This window comes from Enhydra lutris, unplaced genomic scaffold (genome assembly GCF_002288905.1).
Source record: "Enhydra lutris kenyoni isolate GAN:26980312 unplaced genomic scaffold, ASM228890v2 scaffoldscaffold1, whole genome shotgun sequence".
Lineage (NCBI taxonomy): Eukaryota > Metazoa > Chordata > Mammalia > Carnivora > Mustelidae > Enhydra > Enhydra lutris.
The window spans coordinates 58,779,696-58,799,742 of record NW_019154085.1 but is presented as its reverse complement, the minus strand read 5'-3'; the positions used below and the strand labels follow the sequence as shown (position 1 = coordinate 58,799,742).

The 20,047-nt window shown below is 35.1% G+C and overlaps 1 protein-coding gene across 1 annotated transcript in view; it reads right to left on the bottom strand.

Annotated features, from left to right (window-relative positions):
- LOC111140976 (proteasome 26S subunit, non-ATPase 14) overlaps positions 1–20,047 on the bottom strand; it is a 101,228-nt gene continuing 81,181 nt past the window's right edge. The window contains exons 10-13 of the mRNA XM_022493267.1: positions 17,825–17,899; positions 14,538–14,663; positions 2,890–2,952; positions 1–416 (exon numbers count right to left, since the gene is read on the bottom strand). Of these exons, the coding sequence (XP_022348975.1) occupies positions 318–416; positions 2,890–2,952; positions 14,538–14,663; positions 17,825–17,899 (363 nt within the window). The 3' untranslated portion in view covers positions 1–317. The remainder of the gene's footprint in view (positions 417–2,889; positions 2,953–14,537; positions 14,664–17,824; positions 17,900–20,047) is intronic.

Sequence of the window (20,047 nt, the reverse complement as noted above, 5' to 3'; positions counted from 1 at the left end):
TAGATTGTAAATGTATTTTATTTTGTAAGCAACAATCAAAATATATTTGTGTTACTGATTTCTTCAAATATTAAATGGGATCTTAACAAAATTTGTCCACTTTGATGTATTCTTATACAACTTTGGAATCTGCAAAGACCCTGACTAAAGAAACAGAAGTAATTGCACAACTGAGACTGAAGGTGTTACAGTGCTGCAAATGATGCCAGATGTCTTACATTTAACCAAACACACCTTCAGAGGTCCCTTGATTTTGAGTATTAGGAACAATAGAGGAATATATGCTGGAAGTATCACCAATAGCTTTTTGCATTGTTTTATTTAAATACGACAGTATCCAACATAGCTGCTAAACACTGGACAATATTTGAAGTCATAAGTACATCCACATGTTCCTCCAAATGACGTTTGGGGTCCTAAATAAAAAATAAGGAAAGAAAAAGAAAAAAAGAACCATATTACTGATAGAAGAATTACTTAGTTTAAGTAGTTGAAACTGGTAAAGAAAGCCAAACCTAAATTTATATATATTTTACAATTTAATTTTCCTAATATATTGTTATATCCTTAAGATTCCTAAATGTATTAAAAAATTAAGTACCTGATAAAATAATAGATTACACAATTGATTTACACAATCAATGCTATAACTCTATACCAGAAATTATAAAGAGTAACAAAAAATTCTATACAGCCGCAGCTCCAAATACATCCAATTTTTTTAAAAGCAAAGTATAAGCATTTATAAGTGTGCATAAGCCCAAGTACGTGTGCATACTTTCTGCCATTCATATTTATTGACTGTCTGAGGGGTTCTTATTACTCAAAGCAGACGTACCAACAGGTAAGAGTTCAATGTGAATTCTTTCTCATCACTTCCTCTGTAATTTTAATTTAAATTTAATTCCTGTATAAATTTAATATTTCAGGGAAAAGTACATTAAATGATTTAGGAAAGATTCTTAGATCAAAAGTCACTGTTACTTGTTTAAAAATTTAAATACAATGTTAGGATACACATATTTTACATGTATATAATATGTACAAAATAATGTTAAGAATATATATTTTCTGTAGCTATTTTGAAAAAATAAAGTATCAGAAAATATATAGGTACAATCTTTTAACTGAAACCTGATCAAATCTATATTTGAAACATTTGAGTTAAAAATGAGGCTTAAAATAACATTGTAACAAAGGAAGTTAAATTAAAACGCTTAATTTATGTTTAAGGCTGGAGCTGAATGAAGTATTTCAGCTAAATGTGAAAGCTTTAAAATATATATATTGCAAATTAAACTCTAATTTAAAGCATTATTTTTGTGTGGGTATTGCTACAATACCCAAGACTCCTAACTTTAAATAAATGCTCATCACTGGAATTATTTCTTGGCTGTTCTTTTCTAAATCACAATTTCAATACATTCTTGATTTCCTTAAAGAACCCAGAGATGCAACATGCTACAAATAATTTCAAGTAATTAGACCACGTATTACACTTTCTTTATTTCAGGAATAAGCCTTAGGACATTTTAGGTGGATGTATCTGAGAAAGACTGGCAGGAGAAAAAGATAGTGATCTGATTCCACTACAGACAGTGTTGCTCTTGCCACGCAACAGGCTAAACCAGTGAAGAGCTAGATTAAGAAAAATGATTCTGAAAAATGATTCTGATGATTATTCATCTTTGTCCATTACATATTTTTCAGCATCACTTTTAATTAAGACCTTTTATTTGTTGCTGTTAAAATAAAATCTACATGGTAGCCTCAGAGGCATTTATACAAAAAACAGTGGGTTCTATAAAGTGCAAGACTCCAAGCTGGTGATCTAGTAACATATATTAGACTATAATAAGTAGTAGGAAAAGACTAGGTAACTAGATCACACAGGATGAGAGAATAAGATGAACTACACTTCATTTTGTTTGGGGAGAGTTCTAGCTGTTTTTACATTATAATATTCAGAATGTAGTGGATTTAATTTCACTAATTATGATATTTAAGTCAGACCTTTGCCCCTACTGCGCTGTTGGAGTAACTAGTTGTATAGTGAATTGGTAACACACTTCCCTCAGTTATCTACATTACTTCTTGTGGCAGCTGGGTGATTCTTAGAGATTTCCCATCCAAGAATGGTCCTGGCCCAAACCTACATAGCTTGTGAGATGTGATGGGATCAGAGCATATGGTAGGATGGCTGAAAGCAAAGACAGCTTAGTGTCTTGCATCTGAAATATCAAGATTCTGCCAACATCAGCAATATGATAACCATGTTCCATGAAATGAAAAAAATGTAATCAACATTCTTTTAAAAACAGTCTAATTAATCTGTAGATTCTTTTAATTGGTTGGTGTGTTCCCCCAACCCTCAGAAAATAGGAACTAAAATATATATTTCATCTTGGAAATGTGAAAGAGCAAATACTTAAAACCCTTTCTCTTCACTCACTATAATCCAATGGTGCTCTCAGCCTTCTCAGGAACATTACCTACATACTGAAGCCTACATACTGACAAACTGTATCATTTAAAAAACTGTTACCATTCTATTATCTTCATTCTATTATCTTCACTGATAATATTATTTCAAGTAAAAATAATACCTGAAAAATTAACTCAGGATATAAGTTTCCTAATTTATTTCTAGTATATTATTTTCACTAAAGACAGTACCTCACAGATCTATTTGTGACTTCACTATATATGGCAAACAGAATTTGACATCAAGTAATTCAGTGACCTTTAAAATTAGTATCATATTTACATGACAAAAGAAAAATGTAGAGTGAACAAACGGGGAAAAAAATCATACAGGCCCTAAAACAGTTTTAACTCTACAAGAGTGCATTATTATGCGACTGCGTAACCTATTACGGTATACCTCACCTGCTTGCCAACATTCTTTATTGCCAGCTGTTCAGGTGTCATCTTATCTTCTTCTTCTACAGCCTGTGAATGAAACACAAAGGACAGAGTTTCAAATTCTAAATCTACTTTTTCCACTGCAGAATACTCACTGAAGACAATGGTGATCATAATTTTCATTCACAGAATCTTTTACTCACGTGACTTATTAAACAAAAAAGAAAGTGTGCTAATCTTCCAAATAACCCTAAGCGTAATAAAAACTATTACCACCATCATTTATTTTTATTTTTTTAAATTTTTAAAATTTGTTTGATTTTTATTTGAGAGAGAGAGCATGAGAGAGCACAAGGGGGAGTGGCAAAGGGAAAGGCAGGTTTCCGACTGAGTAGGGACCCCCAGCTCCACGTGGAGCTCGGTCCCAGGATAAGGATCAAGACCAGAGCCAAAGGCAGACACTTAACCGACTGAGCCACCCAAGCACCCTACCACCATCATTTTGAAAACAGACTTAAGAAATACATAAAAGACATTGAATATGTCAAACTGGACCACCACATGGTAGTATTCACCATCTGGAAAATGTTAAAGAATTCTTTGAAGGATGGCTAAAATGGAGGAGAGAAGTAACTAAGGCAGTTGCTTATGGCACCATGGTGCTAACTAGTCCTATTGTCTTCTCTTCCTTGTCCTACTTTCGTTACACCTCTGCCCCAACTTCCCATTTTTTGGTCTCCTTTTTCTTGTCAACTGTCACACCCAGTATCTCTATAACTATCAGCGGCTCTTAGGATCAAAGAAGCTGCTGCCTTTTGATCCACTTAACAAATTATATAGTTTTCTCCCTTCATAATTCTACATATTTAAATCTCTAAAAGTAGCACATGTATTCAGAAAAAAATCTCACTTTTCCATGACTGATCTTTAGTAATCATGAAGAAAACAGAGTAATCTGAAGTTTTCAACAGGAAAAACTCACCTGAATAAAAAGCTAAATCAAGTAAAAATTAAATCAACAAAACAATATACACAAACCATTTTCTACTATTCTCAGTTACAAACTCTTACATGTATGACCATAAATTTTCTAGCAAGTTCTTACAGAATAATTACAGCATATAGATTAGCTACCATCACTGCCCCCTCTCTCAACAACAGTGCCACCATAAAACATCTTTATCAAGAAGGAACCTCTTTTAGAGTACGTTATGTTTCTGTTTGAAGCCAGGACTCTAAATCAGGTGAACTCCTGGTCTATGATTTATTCATAGCATCTGATAAATGGAAAACAAAGAAAACTGAAGGATCATCAACCTTAAGAAATACCACCACAGCACTTACCACAAATATGATTACAAAAGATGAGATGGTGGGGGTGGAAAGCAGGAAACCAAAATCCCAGTGAGGGTTAGATTTGGATACTCTAAACTTAATAATCTTGCAGCTGCCAAATTTCTTCATGTGTGAACAATGAACATGTAGGAAATGCAATCATGAGACACTTCCCATAAACTGGGAAGTTTGGCTGCATTTCACACCTTCTTAATAGTTTTGTAAACAGAGAACTTGAAAATGAGCAAAGATGGCAAGTGTCTAATTTTATAAATGGACAAACTATCTAGAGAATTTTCCCCAGTAGAACCTGCCTAAAGAGAAAAGATGGTGAATAAGTACTGTATCTACAGATTATTAGAGGATACTTATTTACAACATATCATTAAGAAAATACATTCATGACTCATAAAACTGGAAGAAGGAAAAATAAAAGCTAATAACACTCCAAATCTAGAACTCCCTAGATAGAGAATATGTTCATTTTCAGAGTCAGATGTCACTCCTATTATGCTCAGCTAGTTAAAAAAGTATTACTTAAATGGGAAATTGCTTCTCCCACTATCTCAATATTTTACGTATATAAAAACATGAGCAATACCTAAAAAGCTTGTTTTTCTCAATTACTTCTACAAATCATGACACTGTACCTTACCAACTTGAAAACATTATTGGATGAATGGAACAATTCACATACGTTTGTACTCTGCATTTATTCAGTGTTAGCTGCTCTATGCACATGTCAAAAACAGTACAGTATTGGAAGGAGGTAAGAGTTTTGGAATTTGGCTCAAAGTACCAGTCAATGTACAAATAGTTGTTACAAAGTATTCTGGAGTACTGCAAATATCAAAGATCGTAGGTATGCAAAGATGAAAGTCAAAAAGCACTTAAAGCATTGACCTTATTTAAAAAGTTAAATAGAATGTAAAAAGCTCTTAGTTTTTAAAATCCTTTATATCATTTAACCACTTTACCAATTAGTTTTTCCATTTCCAATAATTAAAAGAGAGAGTTCACAAACTCTTTGAGAAGTGCAGATGGTAAAAAGTACTCCCAGCCATAGATGCCATCTGGAAAATGAGGAGCAGCTGTAGATTTAGGCATATACTAAGGTTGCAAACCCCCATGACAAAGAATAAGCACATCTTTTTCATTCTAAGATAGACCAGATCAGACCAGATCATCACATCAAACCCCTAAGTATTTTCTCCACTTACCTAAGTCACCTATATCTCATCTATGATCTGGGCAAGACCAGTTTGTCTTCATTCATAGTTCTAATCTGGCTAGTCACCAGGAAAAATTAAGAAATGGTAGCAGCAGAAACAAATGAAATTCAGGCACAGGCAGTGTCCTCACTAGGGGAACTTCTGTGTTTATGGCAACTTCTGTGATTTGGCATCAAATTTTGCTTTTGCATTCATGCTCTTCGGTTTACTCAACCAACAAAAAAGCACTGAAAATGTTTGTGGCTATTCACACTAGAAACGTTTTTAACAGTTTATCAACAAAGACCCCCAGATGGCTATCCCATCATGCACGGTCTGCACAGTTCTAAGAAATTCCTAGAATTTGGTCTGTTATGTTATCATAATCCCCTCAGATGTACCCCCATCTTAAAGAGTCTTTTATGAAACCCATTAACTTCATTCTTTTTTTTTCTGGTGATGGTCAAATTTCTTAAATGGAAAACCTGTATCTTAGATTCTACCATTTAACTTACCCCTTAATAAATATGGACTGGGTTCTTTGCTCTTCATTAACACTCTTTTAAGGATCTCCACCATGTAAATTCCAACAAACTCAGTTTTCTTGAACTTTCTGAACACCTTTAAGAGCTTCTCCAATACCTGTTTTCTCTTCTAATCCTTTAACCTCTCTGCTTTAATGACATCATGTCCCTTATTCTACTTTATACTTCTCTAGGCCTTGGGCTGCTTCTTTTCCTTTTGAAATGTTAACTTTCTTCACTCTATAACATGTCATAATCTCTTTTAAGCACATGCTTTCTAAAATCACATATATGGTCACTAAGTGCTAGTGAATTTTAAGATAATGCATTTTACTTCTTTCTGATTTTATGTGAGATCGATGTATTGACTATATAAATTAAAATCACATCATTGAGTTAAGGCAGTAGAAAATGAATTAAAAGAAACAGCTTTTATAAAAAATACTTGGGAGAGCAAAATTAACAAATATGAAACAATTAGAAATCTGAGACAGGATAAGATGTGTGAGTTTGGAGAAACTCCTACCACTATCAGTAATTAAATATTACTATACACATGCTTTTATAAATATTAATTTACTGAATCCTTAAAACATCCCAGTGAAGTAGTTAATCTACATTTTACATATGAAGAAATTAGGCATCACCTCCTTTGAGGAACTTTATGTTAATTCCAGCAATACTTCTATTATTTAAAAAAACATATTTCTAATTCTCCTTTTGGAATAATTATAAAATTCCAGTACATTCTATACATGTCCTCATCAGAAGAATTTTCATTTTACATATTCAATAATCACTCATTCTGAATAAGATAGTTCTTGCTCTTCGAGGAGCTCACATTTGGGCTTTACTTGCCTATAAATCTCAAAACGCAATGCAGTATGAAATATACAAAAATGGAGTGTGCACAGAGAACAACAGGGACACATAGAGCCACACAGCTAATAAGCAATGCAAGTGTGATTCAACAGTACTATCTCCAAAGACCTTGAAGTAACATTCATGACAATTCAGGAAATGACTAGTTTTTAATGATATATCCTGAAAAACAAAGCCAAATCCATGGTTTAATAAGTGACCTGAACAGCATAAATTCTTTCTAAAAATCTTACAGGGAATCCAATTTTAAGTGTTAATCTACACAAAACAGACATATATAATAAAGACCACATGTGTATGTGTGTGCACACATAATAGAAATTGTAGGGCGCCTGGGTGGCTCAGTGGGTTAAGCCGCTGACTTCGGCTCAGGTCATGATCTCAGGGTCCTGGGATCGAGTCCCGCATCAGGCTCTCTGCTCAGCAGGGAGCCTGCTTTCCTCTCTCTCTCTCTACCTGCCTCTCTGTCTACTTGTGATCTCTCTCTGTCAAATAAATAAATAAAATCTTAAAAAAAATTAAAAAAAAAAAAAGAAAGAAATTGTAGTTCAGCTTGTTGAAAAAATTTCTATGGCAGAATCTATTTGATGTCTAGCCCAACATATATTTTCCCCTTCTTTTAGGGGAAAAAAAAATTTTTCCCTTCTTCCCCTGATTTTAGTAAAGAAAATAATGTTTCCAGGTAAAAGACCACACTATATAACCTTTCTCAAAACAAGGTGTGTCCATTTGAGTTCTGCCAATGAAATATAATCAGAAATGCAGCTTGGTAGGCCTTAAGAAAGGATTGTGAAAGGGAATTGATTTAGCTGGAAAGTAACCCCTTTGGCCCTTCCTTTTTTTTACCTGTTGCTGGGAATTCGGATGGGATGGCTAAAGCTCTAGCAATCACTGTGAATCATGAGAATATCTACAGGATGGAAGCCAATATAAGGGAAGGGGAGCAAAAGATAGAAAGAATCTGCGTTTGGGGTACCTGGGTGGCTCAGTCAGTTGAGCATGCGACTCTTGGTTTCGCTCAGGTCATGGTCTCACGGTCGTGGAACTAAGCCTTGCTTGGGTCATGCTCCACAGTCAGTGGAGAGTCTGCTCGAGATTCTCTCTCTCCTTCTCCCTCTGCCCCTCCACCCCTGTGTACTCTCTCTCTTCTCTTTTTCTCTCCCTAAAATAAATAAGTAAATCTTAAAAAAAAAAAAGAAGAAGAAGAAGGAATCTGGGTTCATGATGACTTCAAAGTTTTATACTGGCCTTGAGGTGCCAGAAACCTTCATTTCTTTTTTTTTCCTTTTTTTTGAGATCTACATTTCTATCTTTTTGAAGCCACTGCTATTTTGAGCTAACATAATCTTAGATATACGTAACACCTGGTTAATGCAAAAACTGAAATAATGCAGGGTTTACACAAAGGATATCATTTCTCTGCTTTCCACCTTTGAGGTGACAGTGTTAACAAAATATGTTGAGTAAGTAAATATGTTAAGTAAGTGGGAGACAGACACGTATCTTTTTTTTTTTTTTTTAAATTTTTATTCATTTGAGAGAGAGAGAAAGAGCACAAGTGGAGGGCAGAGGGAGGAGAAGCAGACTTCCCACTGAGCAGGGAGCCCCACACAGGGCTTGATCCCAGGACCCCAGGATCACGACCTGAGCAGATAGCAGACAAAAGGGACTTAGCCACCCAGGTCCCCCAAGATAGGTATCTTTTAAAAGGAAAGGGAAAGTAACATAGGAACTTTTCATGTTGTTCTATAATTTAATTTTTTATATAATAGCGGGTTGTAAATATTTCTCTAAGTTGGTACTTGAAGAATTTTATTCTTCATAATAAACCCTTAAAAAAGAACATATTAGTTTTAAGAGTTATATGCATTTAAAATTGAAAGATGGCTTCAAAAATGTTATGTCACTTTTACTTACCCACTACTGATACATTTTCCCAAATTGTTTTTTATATTTGAAAAGAAAAAAATTCTATTTAAAATATTAATTTTTTTCTTTGACCACTTAATAAGGTTGAACTTGTCTTTTCATGTTTATATTGCCATTTGTTTTCAGTGAGTTTTCTAGCTCTTTTTGTCCAAATTATTGTTTTTCAAAACTATTTTATAGGGATTCCTGGATATTATGCATCTTTTGGGTATGAGTTCTTTCTGTGTTACCAATACAAATATTTTCTCCCAGCTGACTCCTAATAAGCATTCCATAAATGTTAGTTATTATTTTTTTTTTTTTAAGATTTTTATTTATTTATTTGACAGAGAGAGATCACAAGTAGACAGAGAGGCAGGCAGAGAGAGAGAGAGAGGGAAGCAGGCTCCCCGCTGAGCAGAGAGCCCGATGCGGGACTCGATCGCAGGACCCTGAGATCATGACCTGGGCCGAAGGCAGCGGCTTAACCCACTGAGCCACCCAGGCGCCCTGTTAGTTATTATTTTTATTGCAGATAAACTTTACTGTCAAGTTACTGAAACTTCAAAAACTCACTGATATTCTTACTAGCATTAAAGTAATCTTTAGGAAGCTTGACAGTGGCTTTGCCATACTGAATCTTCCTATTTGAAAACGAGGGAATCTATTCTCAAATGTTTTTAGCATTATTCAAATAAAGTCATATACATTTATATACTTATTTCTTATGGTAATTCTTTTGTAATTCTGGATGCTGTGAATTGATTTGCCTATTATAATATTTTTCAACTGGTTTCAGCCTATGTAACTACTTGGTTACCACCTACATAATTCTCTATTGTAACAGTTCTAACAATTTTCTAGTTTAGTTGCTTAGATTTTTGTTTGACTACAAACATATCCTATCATACTTAAGTAATGATAACCTGGCCTGGTTTTGCCAGTATTTACATATTATTTTGTTTTTCTTATCTTATTACACTAGCATATAACAACATTTTCCTACTTAAAATAGCTACTGTAGTAAACCAAATGTTGTCATATAATTACATGTTTTACATGTAAAAAATATTTATTTATATATAAAAAATACACCTGAATTTTTTTGGGGGGGAGGGGGTTAAGGTTTTTGGTTTTTTTTAAAGATTTTATTTATTTATTTGACAGACAGAGATCACAAGTAGGCAGAGAGGCAGGCAGAGAGAGAGGAGGAAGCAGGCTCCCCACGGAGCAGAGAGCCCGATACAGGGCTTGATCCCAGGACCCTCAGGATCACGACCTGAGCCGAAGGCAGAGGCTTTAACCCACTGGGCCACCCAGGCGCCCCAGGGTTAAGGTTTTTAAAAAATTTAATTATTTGACAGAGAGAGAGAGCACGAGCAGGGGGAGTAGCAGAGAGAGAGAGGGAAAAGCAGGTTCCCTGCTAAGCAGGGAGCCTGATGCAGGGCTCGATCCCAGGACCCTGCAATCATGCCTTGAGCCGAAGGCAGACAGTTAACTGACTGAACCACCCAGGCACCCCATACCTGAATTTTCTTTCAGGTAACAGAGCAGGCACTATTTCTATCTGAAAGGTAAACTGTCAGATCTCAGATTTATAGGGCTCCATGTTTGAAAACAAGGCAAATTTTTATGTTTCTATGTTATTCTTAAAATACTCTTCTACAATTCATTTTTACTTGCACATTCCCTTAAAATATCCAATCAAATATTATCAATATTTTACAATTTGATGTATCTTAAACTGAATAAATTAGGAAATCTGGAATAACAAGAGTGTGGGTGTTGTAGTTTAGTAATTAGAGAAATCAATGACTAGAGATCAAGCAGAATCTTTGTGTGGAATTCAGACTTGAAATAGAAAATTTGGGACAAAGGAATTTAATTATTTTCTAATCTTCTTTCACTTTAGGAGCTAACTGGCACCTAACGGTAATTACCTTAGTTTAAAACACCAACCAATTAAAAAGAATACTATGAAGAATTGGTAGCATGGGCCTTTCTTTTTATATTTTAAGTGTTACTAAAAACTCCACCACATTCTCTTTCAATCACAGAGGGAATTACATTCTCAAATTTGGACTCCTTCATATCACAGCTTACACATTGTTTTCATTTTATAACCAAACCTTACAAGTTTTTGAGTACTACAGAGATTTTTTAAAACTGTAAAATAGGAAAAACTTCTGTGGATGGGCAGCAGTAACCATAAATAGGTTATTTCCTGGCAGTGGTACCAATATGAATTTACTTAAACTTGCAATGTTACAGAGAAATGAAAACCATTCCTACAGTCTGCTGAATATTATTACTTAAGTCACTAATGTATAAATGGTTAATAACTGTTTTAAGTATGACAAACTACTTCTTTCTCTTTAATATCACAACATGAAAACATAAACTAGAAAGATAAAAAAAATTTTTTTTTTCCCCGTATGATCTAGAATCAATGGGGATTTCCAGCTGGAACCACATATAAATCAGGGCATGATCTTCAATGCCAGACCTAATTCTGCTTGAATTTAATTTGTATGGACCCATCAACTTTTTTTTCAAAGCTAAACTCTCTCCAAAGACTTCTTGCTACATGTAGCAAATTTTATGTACCGTCTCTTGGCTAATATTTACTTTGGTAAGATGTGTGTGTGTGTGTGTGTTTTAAGATTTTAATTATTTATTGAACAGAGACACAGCAAGAGAAGGAACACAAGCAGGGAGAGTGAGAGAGGGAGAAGCAGGCTTCCGGCGGAGAAGGGAGCCTGATGCAGGGCTCGATCCCCAGGACCCTGGGATCATGACCTGAGCAGAAGGCTGATGCTTAATGAATGAGCCAACTAAGTGCCCCTTGGTAAGATGTGTTTAATGTAAAAAGAGAAATACTACTTTTTGGTGTGACAACCCAAACATCAAGTTTAACTGTCTCCAAAATCTTAAGCTCTAGCCCCTATCATTAAATTTTAGTCCTCTATTTCCACTGCTTGTTTAAAATACAACTCTATCTCCTTTCTTAACCCTTCTACTTCTCAACTGGAAAATTGTAATGGTACTAACATACTTCTAGGCACCTATTCAGGAAACCCTAAATTCATCCTTGATTCCTCCTTCTTTCACTTCATCCATCCAATGGGTGCCATGTTTTATTTGTCTACTGCTCTCTGTTCCCAATGCCACTGCAGTAAAGCTGATACCTAGTACCTTTTGTTTGGATAACAGCAAGCTCCTCCTAAACAGAATGTCCATTTCAAATCTCTTACAGCACCCTCTTTCTTTTATACTGCTGTCAAATTACATTTCTAGAGTCAGGTTCTGGGAATATCAATCTCTTGGTCAAAAGTAACTCTACCCTGATATTCCAAGCTCTGTTATTTGACTTCAATAACTTAAAAAAAAAACTATTCTCCCCATTCACTCTCATATATTATATACTCGAGCCAAACATAGTTTCCTAAAAGGTGTCTTTGCCTTTTCTGTCTCCTAGTCTTTGCTCATAATGTTTATTTTGCCTAGGGTAACACTTCTCTGTATGTCTAATCTTATTCAAACATTAAGGTCTAGTTCAAATGTTGTTATTCTTTAAGACAGCATTCTGGGTCTCCCACAACTGAACGCAAAAGCCTCTGAATCTTTATAGGACTTCACTATGGACTTCTCCAGGCCAGTTCTCTAACTTCTAACTTGTATACAGATGAGTATACAAATCTCCTGGAATTCTTGATCAACTGTTGATGCTCACTCAGTAGGCCAGAGAGTCTGCATTTCTAACAAGATCCCAGGTGTTACAGCTGGTCTGTGGACAAACTGAACACTAAGATTAGTTAAGGAACACACCAATTTTGGCCTACTACTCTGATCATTTGTGAGTTCTTTTTATTGCCTCTGTTTTCCCATAAATGAAGGAAGGATCTCTATTTTCCACTGCAACTTGTACAGAAGATATTCAATAAATATTTGTAAATAAAACACTATAATTTGTATGTTTTACAAACTACAGGTTTTCAATACATTAATGGATTGCAAGCTATATGTATGTATATATAATTGAAACAATAGAACCGAGTCAAATGACCAAAAAAACTATCACATATAATAAAGGTAAATATTATTTCGTAAAACTTTTGTAGCAACTATATATACACACATATACAACATGTTCTGGGTCAAAACGTAAAATCTATTCTTTATGCGGGCTTTTCGTCAAGAAAGCTAGAAAACACATGTTAGGCTGAATCATGGCCCACACCACCCCCCCAATATGTTGAAATCCTAACCCTGGTTAGAGACTGGAGTTGTCACAAGCTAAATAAAGCCTGGATGCAGGGGGTGGGGGTGGGGGCAATGTGTGCCTGGGTGGCTCAGTGGGTTAAGCCTCTGCCTTCAGCTAGGGTCATGATCTCAGGGTCCTGGGATCAGGCCCCACACGGGCACGCTCTGCTCAGTAGGGAGCCTGCTTCCGCCTCTCTCTCTGCCTGCCTCTCTTGCTCTCTGTCAAATAAATAAATAAAATCTTTAAAAAAAAAGCAAGCAAGCAAGCAAGCAAACAAGCAAGCCTGGGACTAAAGCATCTGGAAAAGGAAAGGAAAAATCTTCCCCTGGAGGCTGCCAATACCTTGATTTTAGACTTCTAGCTTCCATAATTGTGAGGGAATATATTTGCTTTAAAATACCCAGTTTAAAATAAATAAATAAATAAAATAAAATAAAATAAAATAAAATACCCAGCTTATGGTAGTTTGTTATGGCAGCCCTTGGAAACTAATACAACACAGAAGATACATTTTAAGTCATAGTTCAAGTATTTTTTTAATTGCAAAACTGTAAAAGAATATCAATTTATGAACAAAAATATTATGGCCACACATATTTTAGCATACAACACGTATCTTCAGGAGATTCCACAAAATATAACTTTTTGAACATCTTCATATAAAAAGTGATCTACCCTATTCTTTTTTATATTATCCCATTTATTTCTTATAGCACCAAATCACAATATATTATTATATTGTGTGTCTGTTTACTTTGTTTCCCCTACCAGAAAATAAGTTTTGTGAAGACACGTCTTGTTTCTTACCATTTCCCCAGTGCCTAGCATATAGCAGGTTTTTAATAGACACTTTCTAAATGAAAAAAAGAAAAGTTCATAAACTAAACTATATGTAGAAGTATTAAATGCTGTTGTTATTATCTTACATCTCCTTGTTTCCCTTTCCCTTCCAAGAAAAAGCCCCTGGATAAAGAAGAAATCTCAAATGTGAAACTATTTTATATGGTCTACAACAGAGCTGTCAACTATAGCCCATGGGCCAAATCTAGCCAGCTGCCTATTTTATTAAATAAAGTTGTACTGGGGCGCCTGGGTGGCTCAGTCGGTTAAGCGACTGTTTTTGGCTCAGGTCATGATCCCAGGATTCTGGAATTGGGCTCCTCATCGGGCTCCCTGCTGAGCTCCCTCATCTAGGGAGCTACTGCCTTTCCCTCTGCCACTCCCCCTGCTTGTGCTCTCTTTTTCTCTCTCTGTCAAATAAATAAATAAAATCTTTAAAAAATTAAAAAAATAAAATAAAATAAGGTTGTACTGAAACACAGACTCATTCACTCCTTTACGTGTTGTGTGCGGCCACTTTTATACTATGACAGGAGAGCTGAGCAGCTGCCAACAGACTGGATGGCCTGCAAAGTCCAAAATATTTACTATCTGATCTATAAAACAGGCCATTCTATTTTTACCTATGTATATATTTATACCATGTTTGCCATCTAATCATACGTATTTCAAAGACTGTAAGAAATAAATGTTGGAAGTAATTTTCACCTTATTGTAATTCTTGGCTAATTCCAACATCTCTTTTACCACGGACTCATTGTGTTTACAGTGTTCACTGTAGTCCTGAAGTGTCAAACCTTCCATCCAACTCTTCTTATGCAAATTTAGCAACATCTAAAAAATAAAAGGAAAAAGTAATTATTTTCTTGTATTGAGGATATTCCCGTCATTTGTCTTGAGAAACAATTTCACGAAAAAAGTTCAGAATTAATAAAGAATTTAAAACTTAATTTTATTAACTTAAACTTAAGTAAGAATTCTCCTAAATTTATATTAATATAACCTCAGGAGTACTCCAATGCCATGGCCCTTGTACTTGCTGTCCTTCTGCCTCAAAGGCTATTTTCCTTATCTTTGCATGGCTTATGCTTCTCATTTCCTTAGAGATAGATGCCTTTCCTCATCACAATACATTACAAAGCCACCTCACACTACTTTAAACATCTGTCTTCCCTTATCTTGCATTATTATTTTTATAACTATCAACACTTGAAATTTTTGTTTTATTATTGCATTTCTCTCTCGCAAAAGAAAAATCAACAAGGTAGGAGCCTTAACCTGTTGATTTCGAGATCACCAAGATCTAGATTCTAGAACAATATCTAATCTAATCATAGCAGACATTCAATAAACATTTGCTGAATGCACAAATGAATGAGCGAGTGAACTACTACGTTTCACACAAGGTCTTTAATAGTGCATATAGCCCAGCTTTCAAAGGCTATGGTAAGAAGGTAATGTCCCATTCACTGAATTGACTTCAGCTAAATCCTTCTGAGCCTCAGTTTATACATCTATGAACTAAGATCTCATAACTAAGTTTCTTTTCAATTCTAATAGTCCATCCATAATTTTTAAAATGCAAACTTCCTTACTGTCAGAATGAAAAGTCACGAAATGTCCTAGGCAGGAAATCACAGATTTGTCTGGTCTACAATCAAAGCAGCAAACTAGGATCAGACCCTATTAGTGATCATGGAACTAAACACCTTAGTTCGTTGTTCCTTAAGCTAGAGTCCTCATTCTGAGTACATATTCCTCGAAGGTCCTAGGTTTTCAAGTTTAGAGTCCTAAGACAATTTATCCTAGTCTTGTTACTCTATAAATGTTCTTTAGTTGAACTTAAAATTGAGTAACTTTTTAAAATGAATAATAAAATCTTTGTGGGGAAAAAAATGGTTGTTGTTCTTTTACCATTAGGACCAGTCTGTCTTGTGAGATCCATGAGCCATGACCTGAAGATAAAGCTGAAGTGTTGACTTTAGAAATTCTACTTGCTTAGAGTTTCATAGTTATATATGGTACAGAGTTGGATCTTTCTTTCTTTTTTGATGCTAGAGAATAGGTACATGTCAAAAATCACCTATGAGACTTCTTAAGACACAAAGCTCCAAATTCCTCTGCTCCCATTCAAGGGCCCATGGGGACAAGAGTAGTTTGCAAAAAAACCTGAAAAAATCCTGCACACATAACTCCAATTTCTTTGCTTCTCATCTTCTCCACTGAAAAGTGTTCTAGAAAATACATCTTTGGGAAATTTTGGTGCAGCTGCAACTATATATGTTATAAAGCTACCTACAGTTAAGTGTTGAGAACTCGATTTTTCCTACCACTTCAAAAGCAAAGCTCCCACAGAGCATACGGCTATCCCTACCATGCCTCAACAAGGATTCCACTGTGACCCTTGAGTATGTTTGAAGGGAAGTGTGTAAGTATATAGGTTGGTGGGATAAGAGTAAAGGCAGGGCTTATGGTACTATAAAAAGTTCTAAACTGAGCTACTAGGAGCATAAACATAACATTAATTAACTTATGTAGGTATTTATGTGTTTATCTTTTACATCAAGAATAGTTGTAAGTTTTAGGGGCATCAAAAAGGTGGGAAAGTTTATGTAATCAGCTGGATATTTCCAAATAGTTGGGTGTCAGATATCTGACTGATAAAATCTACATATGTGAATACATTTTTCAGTTTGCATCTGACTGGTGCCCTTTTTTCATGGCCTATACCTATTCTATAAAAATTAAAATTAAGTGTTGAAAATATACTTCAAGCTATCAACTAAATCTACCACAGCACACATAAACTTTGGGACACAGACAAGCAGCTGGAAGAAACTTTATGGCTCCGTGTTTCCCTTTGGGCCAGGGAAGAACTGGCCCCTGCAGCGCCTCACTCATCATCACGCTCAAGCACACAGGACCTTTAGGTGAGTTTACTGGTAGCTTTGACCTTTTAAAACAGTGGTTTATAAAACTTATCAAAACAAAACAGAATTCTTCTTTCAGTGAAATCTTATATAGCACCATCTTCCCCCACAGTATATAAATGACCTTAAAAATGGAGGTCATCTTGTTCAAAGAGGAGGCAATATGGACAGCCCAACTTATTCCACTTCCCATTTACCTCATGCATTAGAATTCCCTTCTAATGCACCTTTGTGAGGAACAGTTTTGATCAGTTAAGTAAGGTCTTATTTACTCCTGATTACTTACCATGTCTGGACTTGAGAGTCACACAGAAACCAAAACTTACTGGCTACCAATAGTACTCGGGGTTCTTAAAAATTATTTTAAGTCTTCTTCAGGGAGAAATACAGGGAGAAATACAAGAAGCTAATTTGGAAGATGACTAATTGTTACAGTAAAGAAAAAAAGCAGTTCAGATTGTAATTTCAAAAAACAGTAACAGGCAAAATGAAATATTTGGTATTAGTTGAAATAATCCTAAAATAGTAAAAACAAAAGAATGCTAAGGCATGAAGATGCTAAGTAATTTTTAAGGTAACCAAATTAAAAAATTGGCTAATATAAAAAAGGGTAAGAATCTAGCTTTAAATATATGAAAACCCATTTCCCTTTAGATTTTTCATTCACCCTATGTAAATAGGGTATTTTTTTAAGTACTACACAATTATAATCTAATTTATTCCTTTCAAATTTGAAAAAAGTTTCAAAAGGTCATTTTATTGGTAAAAGATAATCAGAAAAATCACAGAATGAGGAAATTTTTGTAATTAATCATAAAATCAAACAGAAATGTTTGTTTCCTGCTTATTTTCTTGCTTTAGCACCTACTAGTAAGGTAGAATGTCTTTCTATATGTCCAATAAAATATTCCTTTATTTTATATTCCTGCAATTCATCAGGAATGAAAAAATATTTGAACACATCAATGAACAAGGTCAACCATTCAAAGTGAAACATACTAGATAATTTAAATGGTCTGAAAAAGATTTTTTTTCCCTCTCTCTAAGGTAAAAATTTTAACTTACCTTCTGTTCCAGTTCATTTTTCCGATAGTTAATCGTAATGGAGTAATAGTGTCTGTTCAGTCCATGAATTAACGCCTATATAGATAAAGGATTAAAGGACAGATTAATGTTTTGTATGTAAAAAATAAGTCTGAAACTGCCAATATATCCTACAGACAATATCTTTACTGATTTCTATAAAAAGTCTTTAACCTAAATAAAAATTAAATGAAAAAATATTTTTTCTCAGCTATAAGTTTAGAAGTGAGGTTTAGAGGTACAGGTCATACATTCTTCAAAATATCATACACAGCAGCACAAATTTAACAGTTTCAGTAACCCTGCTCAGAGTCAGACAGGGTCTGACCCCATCATAATCTAAATTATAAATTAATTAATCATAGTTTATAAATAACACACAATTAGTAAGTCTGATTTTATGATATCTAGGGGACTCTTTGTTATTTCAAAAGAAAAGTCTAAAATTTAGTCATAATAATACACTTGTTTTTTCACCCATGACATTAATCTGAGGTTTCCCTTTTTGTTAGTTCAGTTCTAAAAGATTCAAACAATGGGTATCCACACATGTTTCCAAATTAACAAAGTGGAGTTTGTTCTTTACTGGGTCTATTTATATTTACCTCATGATCTTACCCAGTGACAGGCAATCTTACTAAGCCAGATTTTTTTCCACTGCGCTTGACTTCTCTAAGACAAACAGGCAGATCATAATAAAAATGTATGCTAATGACATGGCTTTACTAAGAAACAATAACACTGCCTGTGATGTAATCCATTCACAACCGATCAAATATTTAACTCTAGCAACAGATGTTCAAATGGGGCTCAGAATGGCATTCTGGGGGATGCTCTATCAGCCTGGTAAGACATGAACTTGGACTTATTTTCAACAAGTATAAAAACAAAAGGGATTTTAGGGTTAGCTCAAATATAAAGATTAAAGCTAACCAAAACCACCACTGCACTCTCTAATTACTGGGTTTGTACAGTGAAGGCATTAAGGTGTTGAGGTAGAAGAAGGGGTAGAAAGGAAATATTTAGTGAGTACCCAGCATCTGCTTTTCACATTAGGTCTTCTAATCTTCCTAACAACCCAGTAAGACTGGTTCCATTTGTGTTTTGACAGATAAAGTATGACACAAATCTTTAATTTGTCCCAGTTTTATAGCAAGGCAAAGGTGGGATTTCTGACTCCAAAGCCCATGTTTTTCCTACCATAGTATGCCACAATGTGTCTTAGGAAATTCTTGGATTAAGTCTTTATACTTTAAAGGGTCAGGATAAAAACAAAGCATGGCCAGTCTTATTTTATTTTTTTCTTATTTTACTTTTTTAAATATTTTATTTATTTATTTGACACAGAGAAAAAGAGAGACAGCGAAAGAGGAAATACAAGCAGGGGGAGTGGGAGAGGGAGAAGCAGGATTCCCACTGAGCAGGGAGCAGGACACAGGGCTCAGTCCCAGTATCCTGGTATCACAGCCCAAGCCAAAGGCAGATGCTTAATGACTGAGCCACCCAGGTGCACCAGGCAGTCTTATTTTAAAATGACGCTAGCAAAAAAACCACTCCACCAAGTACTAAAACATTTTAGATATGTACTATAACAATCCATTCTTATCCTAACATCTGCTATAATAAAATGGTTGACATAAAAAATTAAAGTACTAAGTGTATTTATTAAATCCTTATTCATCTCAATAATCAACAAGAGTAGTGAATTAAATTTCAGTGCTCAGAAATGCCTGTGCTGTGCAGATCAACAAGCAGAATTAATCAGGGCCTTCCTTAGTATGTACTCATATTTATGTAAATTAGGAAGTGTATTCCATGGATGGAAGAATTAGAAGAAGGTACCTAGTCCTCCCAGTGGATAAAGCCTGACTGGAGAGTGGAACTTATACTAGGTTTCAGTTCCAAATTGCCCCCTCGTTGAAGCACCATTGTGCAATGCCCTGACTATATAATTCTACAAAGCGGCCATAAAGCTGGTAACAGCTATGGCCAATAAATAAAGAAATTGGCCAGCTTGGGGCACCTGGGTGGCTCAGTCACTAAGCGTCTCCCTTCGGCTCAAGTCGGGTTTGAGCCCCGCATTGGACTCCCTGCCCAGCAGGAAGCCTGCTTCTCCCTCTCCCACTGCTTGTATTCCCTCTCTTGCTGTCTCTCTCTCTGTCAAATGAATAAATAAAATCTTGAAAAAAAAAAAAAAAAAAAAAA